The sequence below is a fragment of the Gopherus flavomarginatus genome, chromosome 1 (assembly GCF_025201925.1).
Source record: "Gopherus flavomarginatus isolate rGopFla2 chromosome 1, rGopFla2.mat.asm, whole genome shotgun sequence".
Taxonomy (NCBI): Eukaryota; Metazoa; Chordata; order Testudines; family Testudinidae; genus Gopherus; species Gopherus flavomarginatus.
The window spans coordinates 231,722,098-231,739,227 of NC_066617.1; the positions used below are offsets into that span (position 1 = coordinate 231,722,098).

Sequence of the window (17,130 nt, forward strand, 5' to 3'; positions counted from 1 at the left end):
TTATGAAAAGTTTTTGCACTGGTACAAAATTTGTGGACAATTGTTTAGAGAGAAAGTTAAAATATTCCTGGAACAAGGATTCTAAAACCAGTGGTCTTGACCCACCTATGTGTTATTCCAGTTGTGTATCAGTGTAATTCCACTGATTTCAGTGGAGTTGTGCTGGAACAAACCTGGAGTAACACAATGGTGAATCAGGCCCAATACCTTCTATGTAGATGTTTGTTAATCAGTTCCACTTCACATCAGGAGGAGAGTGGTCTTATGAGCTGTTGTATGTATACCACAGATGTCTGACCATCTCAGAGGTCTGGGTTAGGCTAGAAATCATTTATTTATTCATGTAGTTATGCTTGGAGCAGTAGTTTATAAGTCTGTTAAAAAACTAAAGTTTATTCAATTCTGCAGAGTGTAACATTCCTTTAACTTCCTTCAAAATAGCTATTTTCAAAAGCCTTTGGGTACATTCTGTTCCCAGATACAACCATGTAAATCCAGAATCATTCTACTAACATCAATGAAGTTACTCCAAACTTACATCAGTGTTACTGAGAACAGAATTGTCGCCTGAGCTCTTTATTTCTTTACAGAGAAATTGTAGTCTTCATGGTGAAAAATCCGCTGGAAGTTGAGACAGACAAGATAAATGAGTCTCTATATAAGTGATTGAGGTTACATTGCTAATGTATATGAAAACAAGTTCCAGTCATCTACATGTTTTTCAGCTTCAATCATGAAACATACTGTTGATTGCTCGGTAAATGATATTTACAATACATCATTTTGTTAGCCCTGGGTCGACTATGCTGACCAGTTCCTAGCTCCGTGGGCATTGCTTAATTTTCCCTTTTGGGTAACTTAGGTCCGACCTGCGGTGGCTACCAGCAGAAAAGAGGAAGGGGGGTGGTAGAGGGGAAATGGCAGTGAGTAGGAAGCTGGCATTAAAAAGATTTTAAGAAATAATGATAGGTGTATAATAGAAACTGAACAGTATATTTCATTCTTCTAGCTCTTTGAGATTTCAGTTCCTTTGACAAGTGTGCCAGAGCCAGTGCCAGTCAAAATTGCCAACCACACAGGTTGTAGATGCTTATCAACTGCTCAGCATCACCAATATGCCATCATACGAAGATCTGTCCAGTACCCAGAGGAGGATGGGTAAGGCTCTCTGTCTTTACAAAATATTACAGATTATACTGGATTAACTAGGAAGCTCTTTTGTTTTAAGTCATTCGCTACTGCTTTTCTTCCATCTTTTGCTTTCCCACTAGTTTCCAGATATCCTGGGTATTCTTCAAACTTATAGAGCCAAACCCAAACCTGCTGTAAAAAGGTTTAGTCTGCATATATTTGGCAGCCAGATTGAGGTCACAATTCAGCAAGTACCGAACTAGAAGCACTTGGGTAATCCCATCGCAGTTAATGTACCTACTCGTATTCTTAAAGTTAGGCATGTTCCTAACTTGTGCATCATTGAATTGGGACGTCAGTGCAGACTGCCACAGTGTTCCTATCTAGGGTAATATGACACAGTGCTTAATTTGTAATGAAAGAGGTGCCGGGGCTCAAGCAGTTTTTTTTCTTTCATAACATGGCAAGCCCAGAGGCACCTGAGCTAAGAACTGCCAGGCCTAGAGGTGCCAAGATTCAGCCCTAGCAAGCCCTGGCATAAATTAAGCACTGCTATTGCCATTATTTCCCATAATACAGTTGACAGGTCTGGCAGTAAATAATTGTCTTGAGCAAACTCCCTGACTAGTCTTTTTCAGTAGCTACATTAATTCTTGTGAAGCTTTTTAAAAATATTTGACCATGTTGTTTTTCCTTCTAGTTGCCCTTTTACCAGCAAACTTTGTCACAGTGGCTTGATATGGGACAGCAACAAATGTGAATGCGTGGTAGATAAAGAACATCCTGGCAGAAGGGAAGGTAAAAGTAGTATCATTGTCTGACATTTCTGCAGCTACTGTCTCTATCAGAAGGGGGTTGATAAGGTTCTCTCCTTTTTCTCACTGAGATTTCTCTTTGATTCTAAATCAATAGACTGCATTGCCTTATTATAGAATACTCTAGTTGTAAACACGCACACAAATGGTGTTCCCTCATCTCATTTTCTTCTGAGGATTTTTGCCTTTTCATATTAGCAATGCGAATAAGGAATAGCAATATCCTGGAAGGAATTAATGTAGCTGGCAGTCACTCTACATTTTCATTATACACGGATGACTTAGTCGTTTGTTTAGGGGGCTTTCAACTCACTATCCCACATCTATTCACCTGTATTCAATAAATGTTCATGTTTTCCTGAGTTTAAAATAAATTGGCAAAGATATTACCACTCAAATTCAGGGCTACGTTCTATCCTCATACATAGTGCACACATGAAAACTTAACTGAAATCAGTAGGGTTGTATGAATAAAAAAGTGCTGAGTGTGGGCTTCTGCCCTCAGTGATTCTAGAGTTTGATCCTGCAAACCATTCCTCACATGATTGATTCTTATAGGCTAGACTCGACATAAATTGCACTTGAGAGGAAATGTGCTTCAGAGACACCCCTCTGAGGCATAATGCTTCCTGTGCTCCCCTCATATGTGGGGGAAGGAGGGAATGTTTCACTCGAGTCTTTTACAGGGCTCTTTGTTCTCTTTCCCCTTGTGCCCAGCTAGTTCTCTGGCTGGCAAGTTGACACTCAGGGTTGAGCTGTGACTCCCTCCCTCTCTCCTTGGTCCTCACCCACTGCGTGAAGAAAGTTATGCATGCAGGCAAGGCCAGGGCACACTCTATATGATGCCAGTGGAACTACTTGTGAGAATAAGGCTCTCCGTTAGGCTACTGGATACAAACTGAACAGAATAACGTTAGTAGAAATGATATGTAGAAGTGACTTCCAAGAAAGCATCCAACTTGTATAAAAGCATAAGATCATTATCAGCTATTGGCTCCTTCCTCTTTTCTTGGTGGAGAAGAGTTGAATCCATCAACTGAAAACTTTCCTTGAGGGGAAATAAACAACCTGCTATAAATCTAAAGAATTTTGAACATATTGAGAGGTATTAAAAATATCCCTAAATACCATACAATATTTATATTCAGATGGGCAATAATGGGAATCTAATCTACCTGGACTACATGGACACAGAAGAAAATCTTGCTTTCTAGATGATCTTACATTCAACAAATTAAAGAATACAAACCAGTAGTAAAGGCAATTTGGCAAGCATTTGCATTCCTAGGCCAGTGACCTAAACTAAAACTGAATCACTCCATAAACTCTTTCTGTCTAGTATGCTCTCTTAGCATTAATAGACAAGAAACCAATTTTACTGGGACACAGGTTTGTCATCCTGGATCAGCTCATTAGTCCATCAACTATGGTATCCTGGCTTTATCAATGCTAAGTAATTGATACCTTATAGGAAGACCAAAGCATGGGGGTTAGGGGGCGCCAGGCAAACTCATATTGCACCTACCATCTAGCCATTTGTGCTATGGGCTAACAACAAGAAAAATAGGGTGACTTAAAATAACAACTGTATTATGCCTTTTACTGATGTAAGACAAACATTTACAATAATGAACAATCATTTGCTGCAGTTTGACAGTAGCTTAGACAAATTAATTTTAAATAAGACCTTGAGGCTAAAGCAAAGAGCGAATTGAACAATCTACACCAATTAATATATGCCAAGGTTCATCACCCAAGGAGAGGGGAGTAGAGAGCATTTCACTACTACTAATTAGTTACTACACAGTACTGTCTATTCATTTTATAGGTTACCCTTGCTGCTGGTTGTCACCCTTGGGTAAGCTTTACTGGGCAGGAAACAGAAGTGGGTAGCTTTTCTGTTCCATTGGTTGATGTAGATTCAGTTGTTTTTTATGGATGCTGTCTTCCAGATAACCTACTGAACGGACAGTAACCAATTTATCAAATATTGCTGTGTCAGGATTTAATATTGGTACCCAGCCACTGAACAAGATTGTTTTGAATAACATGTGCCCCAGTTAGGATGCAGTGTCACTGACCCAAATTATGACTGGTGCTAACAGGCAATTTATTTACCCAATTTGTAGTTACAATGTAACTTAGTTTCTTTACCAATTTGTTTTTTTTCTTGCCCTCATATTGTTTGCTGCCATTTGTTTTTTGATTTTTACCTGTGGGTTGGTTAAACAGTTTAGCAAGGTTATACACATTGTACATGTTGTACAGCAATAATACAATACAGCAATAATATAGCAAGCAGTACAATGATAATACAGTAGTACAGCAATAATATATTTGTTTTTACACAGTAACCAAGTTGAAATTAAATGACAGTTTTTCTGGTCCAGCTAGTGGTTTTTAGCTGATTGTTAACTTAATTGTCCATATATGGTAAGTCGAGGTGTATTTGACCAGTCTCTTATTTATAAAGCACTTCATTTTTCTTTTCCTGATGCTTGGAGGTTTCTTCACTGTATACTGATATTATTTGGTGTCTTCAGGGTGTGATATTTTCTGGCATCTTTCGTCTGTGGGATGCAACTTAAACAACTTTTGTTAATTAACATAGTAAAGGGTTTTTTTGTTTGTTTGTTTTTAGTAACCCAAACTTAATACATAGTTTTAACTTAGTTTGTTTACAATGTAATAAGAACAATGTAATAGAGACCGAGCCTTTTATAACACAAGCTATACTTTTGCAGTTGTTGTATAGACATTCATTTTCGTTTGAGGTGCATTGCGGCTAAAATAAATGCTCATAATGTTCCATGAGAAGGTGTATTGTTTTCCTTTGCTGAACACTTTGTTTCAGCAAAAGAGATAGTAACATAATTTTAACTAGCTTTCTAGAGTTAATTTGCTTGTAATACCAACTTCACTCTTGTTAACTGTTTAGAAGCACAAACCTTAACAACCATTGCTTCCCATTAACATAACATAACAAAAGAAAAGCATATAAAATTAAACCAACTATAACATTAAACCAAAGGGTATTTGAGGGTATACTTTCATGATGCTTTGTTATGTTTGGGAGCCAAAGGTGGAAACTTGTTGAAATTGTTTGGTTAGCTTTATGTATAAATTGTTATTTTAAAACATTTTGATTGTGACATTCTTTTAACTATATTTAAAAGTGCAAACAAGTTTATAAAAAGCCCAAACAAGAAATTAACATTTTTGTTAATATTGTGTTTACCTTAATGATGAGGTTTCCCCTCACATTTTTTCTTTGACTAACAAATTAAAAAAAGACCTAAAAAACAAAACTGTGATTGATAAAAGAGAATTCTTTTTGTTTGCAATTGCATTATTTGCATTATTTGCTGAGGCAGAAATATATGTACATATATTTATAACTGAAACCTTTTTGAACTTTGCACAAAAAAATAGCATTAATAATACTATGATTATACCCCAGCCATGATTTTAAAATAAGGTGGTACATATACACATCTACATATTTTTTTAAAAGGGTATAAAATTGACTTTTGTTGCAACAAAATTAAAATAATTTTTAAAAATAATCACGTGACACACACACATAGACACAAGACACACACATGACATACAGGACAAACTTACAATTAAAACAAATGGCTCCAGAATTCTATTCATAACTATATAAAATAACACAACCAAAAATAAAAAAGTAAAAAGGGTTAAACATCTGAATAAACAAGTTATCACCTTATTTAAAACTTGTAGCATAAATTTGATAAAAAATATATTAATATTTGCCAAATGTATTGTATTAATTTGGTAACAAGGAATTTTGCATTATTTTATATTTAACATTATTTTAAAACTCTGCTATATGGAAATAAGAAAAGCCCATGTTTCAAATATTAGTTAATGGTTAGGATTAGAAGCAGAGAGTGCACTTCTGTTGCTTGGCAACCATATCTTCAAGAAAGTTAGGAATAATTCCAGCTGTTGCATTCCTGAAGGGTTAAAATAATTAATTTACTGGATTTAAAATAATTAATTTACTGGATTTAAAGTTTTTACCTTGTTTTCTTTTTGTTTCTTGTTTTGTTCTGTTTTCAATTGCTTTATCTTTTGGAGGTTTCTGTAAAAACTATAACTTTTAACTTTTAAAACACAGAAAAAGCAGAAGTGAGGAGAGGCGAGGAAAAAAGGGGGGGGTGAAGAGCAACCTAGGAAGGTAGCAAGACCGGAGCCAAGAGAGATTAACTCTATCAGGGTATTTAAAAGTACAGGCAGCAGCAGCAAGTTTAGCAAACTGAGAAAACATATAAAGGACAAAACTTAACTGGTATGTAAAAATATTTGAGAAAGAAGGTTCTATTTTTAGATATGAGCGCGGAGTGTGGTTCCGTGGGTCAAAGCAATTGGGAACCTGCACAGTTGGGAATTACGCCCCTGGTTTTTATCCTGGCTCTGAGAGAAGATTGGGGGTAGTTACCTGCTCTTGTAAAACCTGAATTTGTTCTCCCAGTGTCTGTTGCTTTTGTGTGCATGCCAAATGGATGGTGAGGGTGCCCTTTTTTGCTGCAGTTAACTGTTTTTGGACAACTCCATGTGTTAATGCATCAATTCTAGGTGTCAACCCGCTTAATTTTAGTTTTTTTTACTTTGAAATTCTTTTTTATTTACTCCCCTGTGATCGAGTTGCAGTTCCTGTCTCCTAATGTGCTCTGTGAACTGTTCTATTTTTTCCTTCATTTTATTTACCAGTTCAATGAGAGTATTGTTTGCTACTGTTTCCTTCTGTGCACTTACTTGTCCCGTTCTGACAGGCACCAGTCTAGGTTCCGGTTTAAGTTTAACTGGAACCCGGCTTTTATCATAAGTTGGTGGTTGCAGTGCAGTGGACCCCATTTCATCTTTTAATTTTACTAGGGCCACCTTTTTCCACTTCTGTCCCCATTCTTCAGGCACTGTAACAGCACTTGAAGTGCGTTGAACACCAGAGGACGGCACTTTTTACTTCTGCAGGTTTTCTACAGCTGTCTCCAATTTTTTATTTTTCTTCTGTACGTTTTCTACAGCTGTCTCCAATTTTTTATTTTCCTGCTTTACTTGCTCGAGCATATCATGAGTCTGGACTGCCTGTTGCCCTGCTAAAAGAGCTTGGGCTTTCCAGTGCTTGACTGCCTGGGTTGCCTCTTCTACTTCTCCTATTTTTTCTGTTACTTGTTTGGCCAGCATGTCAGCGTGCTGTCTAAGCCATCTCACTGCCATAGACATTAGTTGCAAAATTTTTGCTTTTTTACTTTTATTACTATTTCTCAGAGCCTCGGTTTCTACCATCACTCTACATATGCCAGTCCATGTTTCCCCACTCTCTTTTTTAAATTCATATGGACCCCCTTTACTGGCAATTCATCTGGTCCAAGAGTTATCAAACTCCATGGAGATCATAAGGGAGAGGATCAGGGGGTTCCCTAGCTCGAGGTTTTCTGCCATGTTCGATTGTGATTCTTACTCGGGCAGGTTCACTTACTCACCCAGATCAGCGGTTGGGGTCACCAGTGTTGTCAGATGCTACCGGTGTGGTGCTCTGCTCTGTTCAATGTTAGTATCACTCGGCTGCGTGCGTATGTTCCCTCTGTGTGCTGCCCCAGCTCTGCAGAGAGCTGACACAGCAGACCCGAAGAGAACCTCCAATGACCACAGAGTCTAGTAAGGTACGAAGGCACGTCGGCCAGGTTTATTGCTGTATGGACACAATGATAGTTCCTTGTAGATTTCTTAGTCTAACTCAGGGCATACTATGAGAAAGTGCCTCTTGGGAATGGACTCAGCTCAGTCAGTGGCGGGACTTTCCATTGCCCCCTCGGCTGGACAAAGACACTGCCTCAGGAATGCATTCTTATACACAGGTACAAACAAGTTACACATCACTCCTGACGTATTGAGGTGCAACCCTTCTATGTAGTAAGGTACTGCCTCTCACCTTGTACATGTTGGTTGGAACAAAACAACTCTATCCATCATATTACCCTTTTGGCCCTGTTATTGGGATGGGTCAGCCTGTTCCTTGTTATCTGTGTGGAATGTGCAAGTATGTGAATGTTCTGATCTCTAGTGTTCAGTACCTTTTAGGTACGTATCTTCTTGCAGCATCAGCCCTTTCCTGGCCAGCTTGTGTGAGCAGGGCCTGCCTCTGGCTCACAGCTTAACTTTGCTTTATGTTAGCAAAGTCTTGACCATTACTTTAGTTCAGGCCTTAAGCCTCATACCAGGCCTGTGATACCAAGGTTTATATCTCAGGGCCTCCTCTTACTACAGAACCTATGCAGATTTTAGTATATTTAAATTGTATTTGCTTTTTATGTTGTTTGGCTGTTAATTTCTGGTATTAAGCTAACAACAATGGAGGCTTCCCTCAAATAATGAGTATGGTATATCCTTTCTGGCCATTGAGGTCAGAGCTCAGATTCCAGAGGTCATAGTCATAGGTTAAATTTCACATTCCATAGGTTAAATCCAAGACCTATTTATAAAATTACAGGAAATTACCATTCCATTGACACATTGTATGCTATGACCTTTAACCAGGGTGTGCTGCCAACACTTTACTAAGGGCTCTCATAAAAATGTTCACCTTTTGTCATGATAAATCTCCTGGTATGCCAGGATGTGCATGTTTGCAGAGAAGGGGTGAGGTATTGAGGAGCACAGTCATTTATTTTCTGCTTTTATCATTGAAACAAAATGTTTTCTCACTGCCCTAACCATATTAACCGAGAAGGGAATGTGTGCTGCTTAGCAAACAGACTTAGACTAGGCTGTACCTTGCTAGAATTGTTTTATACTTTGTTTCTGAAAAAATATACTGACTACATTGATTGAGACCCACAATGTTGTGTGTATGTTGTTTGTACCTTGTATGGGATACGTTTGGTTTTTTTAAATACCTGCCATTTGGTGTAATCTGCTGCATTCCAAAAATAAAAAAGCTCCTCGCAAATATTTTTTGTAGGCATCCCAGGGGAGGTTGTCTCTTTCAAGGGTGATTTAGCAGTATAGCTCCGTCAGAGGCAGGGAAATCATCTTGATCTTCTCTTCAGTTTGGTGGTGGTTTCATCGAGCATATTAACTCGTAATAGAAATTCTAAGGACCAGATTCCTCCTTCATGTACACATGCATAAATCCTGGTGATTTCAATGGAAGTTCCACACATACAATCATATAATCTAAAGCAGAATCTGGGCATACAGACCTTATTGCCAAAAGATTTGTCTGTTGTTACAGGACTCCCTCCTCTTGCTGAGCTGGCTAAGTGTGGACCACATATGGAATTTGATGAAGATAATTGTGAATGTATCTGTAGATGGAAATGTCCCACTGATTTTTTCCAAAATAAAGAGAACTGCAGCTGCTATTTGTGTAGGGAGAGCCAGGAGAGCTGCTCTCAGAAACACAAGATATTTCATGCAGAAACCTGCAGGTAAGTGTTCCTTTCCTTTCAATTTCACACCTCTTAACATAGCTGAGCCTCCTGAAAACCATGTTCTTTTTCAATTATGAACTTGGAAAATACAATTCACTTTTGTAGTTTTGGGGGTAGTTGTTTTTTAACGTGTTTGCCAGTTTTCTTTGCAGTCCCAATCTATTGATATAATGTCATTTATTGATGAAACTTGAGGACAAGGAGTTAAGACCCTGGGTTATATTCTTAACTCTCCCAGTTACTCACTGTGTGACCCAGGGCAAGTCACTTAACCTATCAGTAAAATGGAAATAATACTTACAATATTTACCTCATAGAAGGTCTGAGGTTTGTTTAGCTAAAGTACTTTGAGACGCTTGGACAATAGGTGCTACTTAATTGAAAAGAGGAGTTGCTAATATTTGTTATGTAGTTTCTAAGCACCTTCATGCACAGAGACGTATTTGTTTCTAATATTTGGGGAACTATTGCTTTAACTATCTTATCTGAAGACAGTGTATGTCCCAGAAGATTTATGGTGGGATTTGGAGCCTTTCATTTCCAGGTGGTTCAGATTCAGTCCATGTCCCTTGTGACTGACAGTCATTACCATCTGACTGCTGTGCAGTGGCCTTTGGGAAATAAGTTAATTGTCTCGGTATAATTCATAGTGAACAGGTGTCCATGTGACAAAAAACATCATCACATAATGCCTACCATTAAATGAGCATATTTTCTCATCACCTCAGCAGAGTGCTCAAGGAATTAATGGGGGTGGGAAATTAACTATCCTTTCATGCATAGATATAGACCCTCTAGGTCAGGGCTGAGGTACCTTGAGCTGTGCGGGAAACCTGCATTGTCTGTGTTGTATCTGTCCTGTCCTGTGGATAAGTAGAGTGCTTCATCTGCAAAGATATCACTTCAGCACCGTTCCTGTTCAGGAGCACTGCATTCACATAATTTAAAAGACATTGAACTAGAGCGGCCCCTTCACTGCTCTGAAGGGGGCTCAGAAGGAGGCAGGGGAACTGCTAGCTCCACAGTACTGCTCCCCCTCCTGGGATTCTCTTTTGGAGCTCTGTAACATGAGGACTCTGCAGGATTTGGAGGTCAAGAGAGCATGAAGCAAGGAAACAGCTGCTCTCTTCAGCGTTGCCATCTGGTGGGCCCTTGAGTTTCCACTTCGGAATCTGATTAGAAATTATTCTTTAAAGCAACATTAACTTGGGGGCACTCTAGGGCTGCTACTGTGCAACTGCTGGGAAATTCAGGCAACGGCAAGACGTGGTTAAAGAGAAGGGATGTCAGCTTTGATTATCATTTTGAATTTATCGTACAACTACTGTCAGATGTGCCATATTTAAATGTATATAAGAAAATAAATACTTCAGTTATTCAAGCTGTTTATTATCCTGTGTCATCTCAAATAAATGCAGACAAAACAAAAGCAAACAAACCCACCCCACAAAAGGGTCAAGCTATGGCTTCATTGGGTTTGTATGGGTAAATATGCTAAGATGCTGAAAATGTTGAAGTATATACAATTGGAGAGCTATCACATTATCATGCTTCTCTCTCTCTCTCTCTCTCTTTATGAAACAGCTGTGAGGACAAGTGCCCATTCCAACCCAGAACATGTTCAACTGCAAAGCCAGTGTGTACAAAGCATTGCCGTTGTCCAAAGGAGAAGAGAAGCTCTCATGGGTCTCAAAGCAAAGAAAATCCTTGATCTCGCTCTCCTCCTCTCTCCCAAAAACACACTGCTTTGCAAAGTAGCTGTCACTGACTTTTAAATCATTAGTAAACATGGGACATCTTCCACATTAATCGCAGAAGAATGAATCCAGTCTGCATTTATTTATTAGATTAATCACTAACTATTAGTGGACCCTCTGGGTCATTGATAGCTGTCTTCTAATGGATAACTACAGTAGAAAGATTACCAGCTGTAGGAAAGGAAGAGTTTAAAGAGCCAACTCAACACTGTTATATGGAGGATGAGACTGGTATATGTGTAGTAGAGTGAACGTCACCATCCAGCAGTTCAGGAATTTGAACTAAATAGTCTCTGAATCCTTAGCTAATGCATCTCTTTGGTGAAACATTCTTCAAAGCTTCAGTGTACAGGATTTGGCTTCTAATATGCTCAGCACTGAATGATTTGACCTACTGTCCAGCTTTGATTATCATTTTGAGTTTATCGTACAACTACTGTCAGATGTGCCATATTTAAATGTATATAAGAAAATAAATACTTCAGTTATTCAAGCTGTTTATTATCCTGTGTCATCTCAAATAAATGCAGACAAAACAAAAGCAAACAAACCCACCCCACAAAAGGGTCAAGCTATGGCTTCATTGGGTTTGTCCCCACTGGAACTGATTCCAGTCCACACCTAGCTTGGAGTAAGGACCCGTGGTAAATCTGGTTGTCACAGTAGTTCGAGTAAAGGATTTCATTTCCCACACAGGTGACAGGTTTCAGTCTTGGGTTTTTTTGGCTCCTGCTGTGGTGTGTTGGTGCCCTACAGAGGTAACACTCAAACAGCTACCAAAATACCCCCAGAGATTTTTGGGAAGTCAAATTCTGTTGAGGGCTTGTTTTACTTTTAGGCTGTGATGCTATGGAAATAGAGGGTATCTTCGTTAGGGGGGAATTCACTTCACCCACATATGACCTGAGCAATGGAGCGTTATGCAGGTTAAGTGTGGGAAAAGGCTGGAAAGCCCAATCATATGAGTCATTTAAACCTGGACTGGACAAGTCTGGAGAAAATACTGTAAGGAAAAATCCTACACTGGTAGTGGGATGGATTAAATGACCTAACAGGTCTTTTCCAGTTCTAAATTCTATGTTTCCATATGCTATTTTCAGAAGATGGACGCTCAGGAGGAACAGTGGAAACAAAACTGGACTCCTGGACATAACATAAGGAAAAGAAACAAATCTTTGTAATGTGTGGGCTGAGCATTATTTTCTGGATTTATACAGGATTTCTTTAAAAAGAAAAGGGCCAAATCCTGCAGTATTTACTCAGTAATTGGGCAAATTTCCCATTAACTTTAGTGCATAGGTGTGGGAACTAGCAGTGCGAGGTGCTGCAGCACCCCAGGGATCCCAGCTGATGGCCCTGCACACCTGGAATCCCGGCCTCAGCTCTGGGGGATGGGGGTGGGTAGTGGTAGGGGGGCTGGCTTTCAGCACCCCCACTATTTAAAATGTTCTAGTGCCACTGCTTTAGTGAGACTCTTATTTGAGTAAGGGATATAGGATTTGGCCCTAGACAAATGTTCTAAACAGTTACTCCTAGACCCTCTGTCATCTGGCTATTGCTCGTGCACTTGTGGATTCTCCTGGCATACTCTCTTCTCCCTGATAGACTTCAAGTTCATACACATTTGTTATGGGACAGGTTGTCCCGTCCCCTTCTGCAGGTTCCTCAAGGCAATAGAAGAATGCCACCCCTCCAGTTTGCTCAAAATCCAGCCCCTTGGTTGGACTTGCTGGCAGAGTATGCTGCACCGGTCCAATAGTTATTGTAGCTTGTACATTTCCCCTATATGTCACGGAGCTGTCAGAGAAACTGCACTTCCTGAACACCACGCTGCCTCCCATTTTGGGCCAGGACCTAAATGCACAAAACTTTGTTAGTATAGCTTTGTTTGCGCAGCTAAACGATTGTTTAAAAAGTCAGGCAATACAATTCTATGCCTAACTGACAAGGAAGAGGCCTTGTTAACATTAGGTTTGCTATTAGGTAATCGCAAGGAATGATACTCTTAAAAAATAATCATACAAAAATGATCCTGCAAAGACTTATGCATGTGCTTTATTTTACCAATTCTGAGTCATTCTATTGACTTCCATGGGACTACACCCAGTATGCAAAGTTAAGCACTTGCATGAGTCTTTGCAGAATCAGGGCTGCCTTCTTGTCCCCCCTCCCCATTCCTTCATAATGCATAGTATCAAAGTTAACATTACCAAAGTTTCTTTCCTGTCTCTCATGTATACCATTGGCCAGATTCCATACAGTTGGTCCAGGAATGCAAAATATCCCTGAATCTGCTAGGCCCCTGATGGCATGATGGAGATTCACCTGAAAGAGCACCATGTGCCAGCACTGGCCTCCCTTGGGTTTCTATGGTGCAGAAGGATAGATTTAATGGGAACCCTGCTGATGGAAGATGCACCGAATCAGCACATCCATCCTCCTACAACCCTTGTCATCACAGCCTACTTTTTGAGTGGTGCTGGCTCATGCCTGTCCTTCCAGCACAAGGGAGATGGCAGCTTATTTCTTCTACAATATATTCCTGCCCTAGCAGATCTTCTGCCACCAAGGCCCTGTGTCAGTGTTTGTGCTGCTGGAAGCTGTCCTTTTCCATAATGCTATCCTACACGAACAGTGAAACAACAAAACTGGAACATGTGCTGGATATTCATAACATGCCACATAACAGCAGTATGTGGAAAAGCTGAAGAGTTTAAGCATAATACTGCAAATGCCAGTTCTGTGGGATGTTCTTGATTATTACAGCCACAAGACAGTCTGGGTGTTGCAAACACCATGGAAAAGACCATAAATCCTCTATGTGGAAAACAGGGACTAAAAGGAAAACACTGACAGGATCTTTTGTTGCAGATGGAAACACAAGCAGATATGTAATGACAAGAGTTTGATGAGGATTTACCCAAACTCTTTGAGGATAATTTATTTGACAGATACCGGAAATGATCCATTTTGAAATCTTTAATGTAACATAAAAAATAAATGCTTTTTACATATCAACTTTCATGCCAATATATCATAAAATGTTTTTCAGATTTCATAACAGAGATTTAAAAAAACAATGCAGAAGACTTAAGTGAGGCATGTAAAACTGATGACAGATCTGTATTTTGATTGATGTCATTAGCTCTTGACCAATGACTAAAAGATTTCAACTGCAAAAAGGTTGCTTAAACAGAGGAACATCTCTTGTCTGAAATGTGACATGCCTTTTATTACTGTGTTCAGCTTGCATTGCTTTTCAAACATATGGACCTGATCTACAGATCTCATAACCAGAATAAGAATTCTAAACTTTCTTGTTATATTATGTCTAATTTGTACATAATCAGGACTGTATCTGGATTCTGGCCTTTTGAGTTCTCCTCTATACACTAATATATACATTAAGATTCAATACATTTAAATAATAATGACTAATTCCTCATAAAGCCCATATGAAGTTTGATTAGAACACCAGTTATTACTGACTAACCTTTTCACATCTTCCATGTGTTTTCTTGGACTGAATGAGAAACATAGTAAAGCTTCAATACTGATGCAGCCCCCACCTTTGAAACAGTCAGAAAAGTATTGTCCATTAATGAAAAATGTACTTAAATTCTGGAGGGACAGAAGCATGTGTTCTGCCTACCTGAGGAGGTGACAATGAAGAACGCCAAACAAATCTGGTAAGGATAAATAACCTACTTATTTCAAACCAATCCATATTCTGTATACTTGTAGAAGGGCCTGCAGCACATGGAATACACAATGGAAAGCTGAGAGATCATTAAAAGATTATTGTCTTTTAAACAATATTGCAGTATCTATCCCTGTCCCTCATGCCCTCTCCACTTGTGGATCTCCAGCTCTGTAGTATTTGTTCCCTGGCCCATTCCTCAGACCATGTAGAGCTTGGGATTTGCAAGTAGAAAATGAGGTACAGGATGGGCACTGTCTGTACATCATCTTGTCCACCTCAGACTTGAGATGCGATGGAATGGATAAGACAGAGTCCGTCTGGGCAAAAATCACGCTGGGTAAAAAAGCAACTAGAGCTTCCCCTGAGATAGTGCTTGGGGTGTGCTACAGACCACCGGGATCGGATTGGGATATGGATAGAAACCTCTTTAATGTCTTTAATGAAGTAAACACAAAGGGGAAATGTGTGATTATGGGGGACTTCAACTTCCCGGATATAGACTGGAGGACGAGTACTTGCACGAATAATAGGGGTCAGATTTTTCTGGATGTGATAGCGGATGGATTTCTTCATCAAGTAGTTGAAGCACCTACAAGAGGGGATGCCATTTTAGACTTGGTGTTGGTGAGCAGTGAGGACCTCGTAGAAGAAATGGTGGTAGGGGACAACCTTGGTTCGAGTGATCATGAGCTGATTCAGTTCAAACTAGATGGAAGGATAAACAAATGTAGATCTGTGATTAGGGTTTTTGACTTCTCGAGGGCTAATTTTAAAGAGTTAAGGAAATTAGTTAGGGAAGTGGATTGGACGGAGGAATTAGTGGATTTAAATGTGGAGGAGGCCTGGAATTACTTTAAGTCACAGCTGCGGAGACTGTCGGAAGCCTGCATCCCGAGAAAGGGGAAAAGAACCATGGGCAGGAGTTGTAGGCCAAACTGGATGAGCAAGCAACTCAGAGAGGGGATTAGACAAAAGCAGAAAGCTTACAGGGAGTGGAAGGAAGGCAGGATCAATAAAGAAAGCTACCTTGCTGAGGTCAGAACATGTAGGAATAAAGTGAGGAAGGCTAAAAGCCACATTGAACTGGAACTTGCAAAGGGAATCAAAACCAATAGTAAAAGGTTCTACAGCCACATAAATAAGAAGAAAACAAAGAAAGAAGAAGTGGGGCCGCTATACACTGAGGATGGAATGGAGGTTAAGGATAACCTAGGCATGGCCCAACATCTAAACAAGTACTTTGCCTCAGTTTTTAATAAGACTAGTGAGGAACCTTGCGATGATGGAGGGATGATAAACGGGAATGTGGATATGGAAGTGGATATTACTGCAACTGAGGTAGAGGCCGTACTTGAACGGCTCGATGGGACGAAGTCGGAGGGCCCGGACAATCTCCACCCGAGGATATTAAAGGAACTGGCGCGTGAAATTGCGAGCCCGTTAGCGATAATTTTTAAGCAATCGATAAACTCGGGGGTTGTGCCGTATGACTGGAGGATTGCTAATGTAGTTCCTATTTTTAAGAAAGGGAATAAGAGTGATCCGGGTAATTATAGGCCTGTTAGCTTGACGTCTGTAGTATGTAAGGTCTTGGAAAAAATTTTAAGGGAGATAGTAGTAGAGGACATAGAGGTCAATGGTAATTGTGACGAATTGCAACACGGATTTACTAAAGGTAGATCGTGCCAAACCAATCTGATCTCCTTCTTTGAGAAGGTGACGGATTACTTAGATAAAGGAAATGCGGTAGATATAATTTACCTAGATTTCAGTAAGGCGTTCGACACGGTTCCGCACACGGAGCTGGTAGTTAAATTGGAAAAGCTGGGAGTGAATATGAAAGTTGTAAGGTGGATAAGGAACTGGTTAAAGGGGAGACTCCAGAGGGTCGTATTGAAAGGTGAACTGTCGGACTGGAAGGAGGTCACCAGTGGAGTCCCTCAAGGATCGGTTTTGGGACCGATCTTATTTAACCTTTTTATTACTGACCTTGGCACAAAGAGTGGGAATGTGCTAATAAAGTTTGCGGATGACACGAAGCTGGGGGGTATTGCTAACACGGAGAAGGACAGGGATACTATTCAGGAAGATCTGAACCACCTTGTAAACTGGAGTAATAGAAATAGGATGAAATACAATAGTGAAAAGTGCAAGGTCATGCATTTAGGAATTAATAATAAGAATTTTGGATATACGTTGGGGGCGCATCAGTTGGAAGCGACGGAGGAAGAGAAGGACCTTGGGGTACTGGTTGATAGCAG

The 17,130-nt window shown here is 39.7% G+C and overlaps 1 protein-coding gene across 2 annotated transcripts in view; it reads left to right on the forward strand.

The window, feature by feature from the left end:
* The window catches only part of VEGFD (vascular endothelial growth factor D), a 38,363-nt gene extending 26,704 nt beyond the window's left edge, over positions 1-11,659 (forward strand). For both annotated transcript variants that reach the window (XM_050964366.1, XM_050964359.1), the window contains 4 exons: positions 1,010-1,158; positions 1,832-1,929; positions 9,211-9,406; positions 10,994-11,659. In XM_050964366.1, coding sequence (XP_050820323.1) covers positions 1,010-1,158; positions 1,832-1,929; positions 9,211-9,406; positions 10,994-11,120 — 570 coding nt within the window. In that variant the 3' untranslated portion in view covers positions 11,121-11,659. The remainder of the gene's footprint in view (positions 1-1,009; positions 1,159-1,831; positions 1,930-9,210; positions 9,407-10,993) is intronic.
* Positions 11,660-17,130: the final 5,471 nt, after the last annotated feature.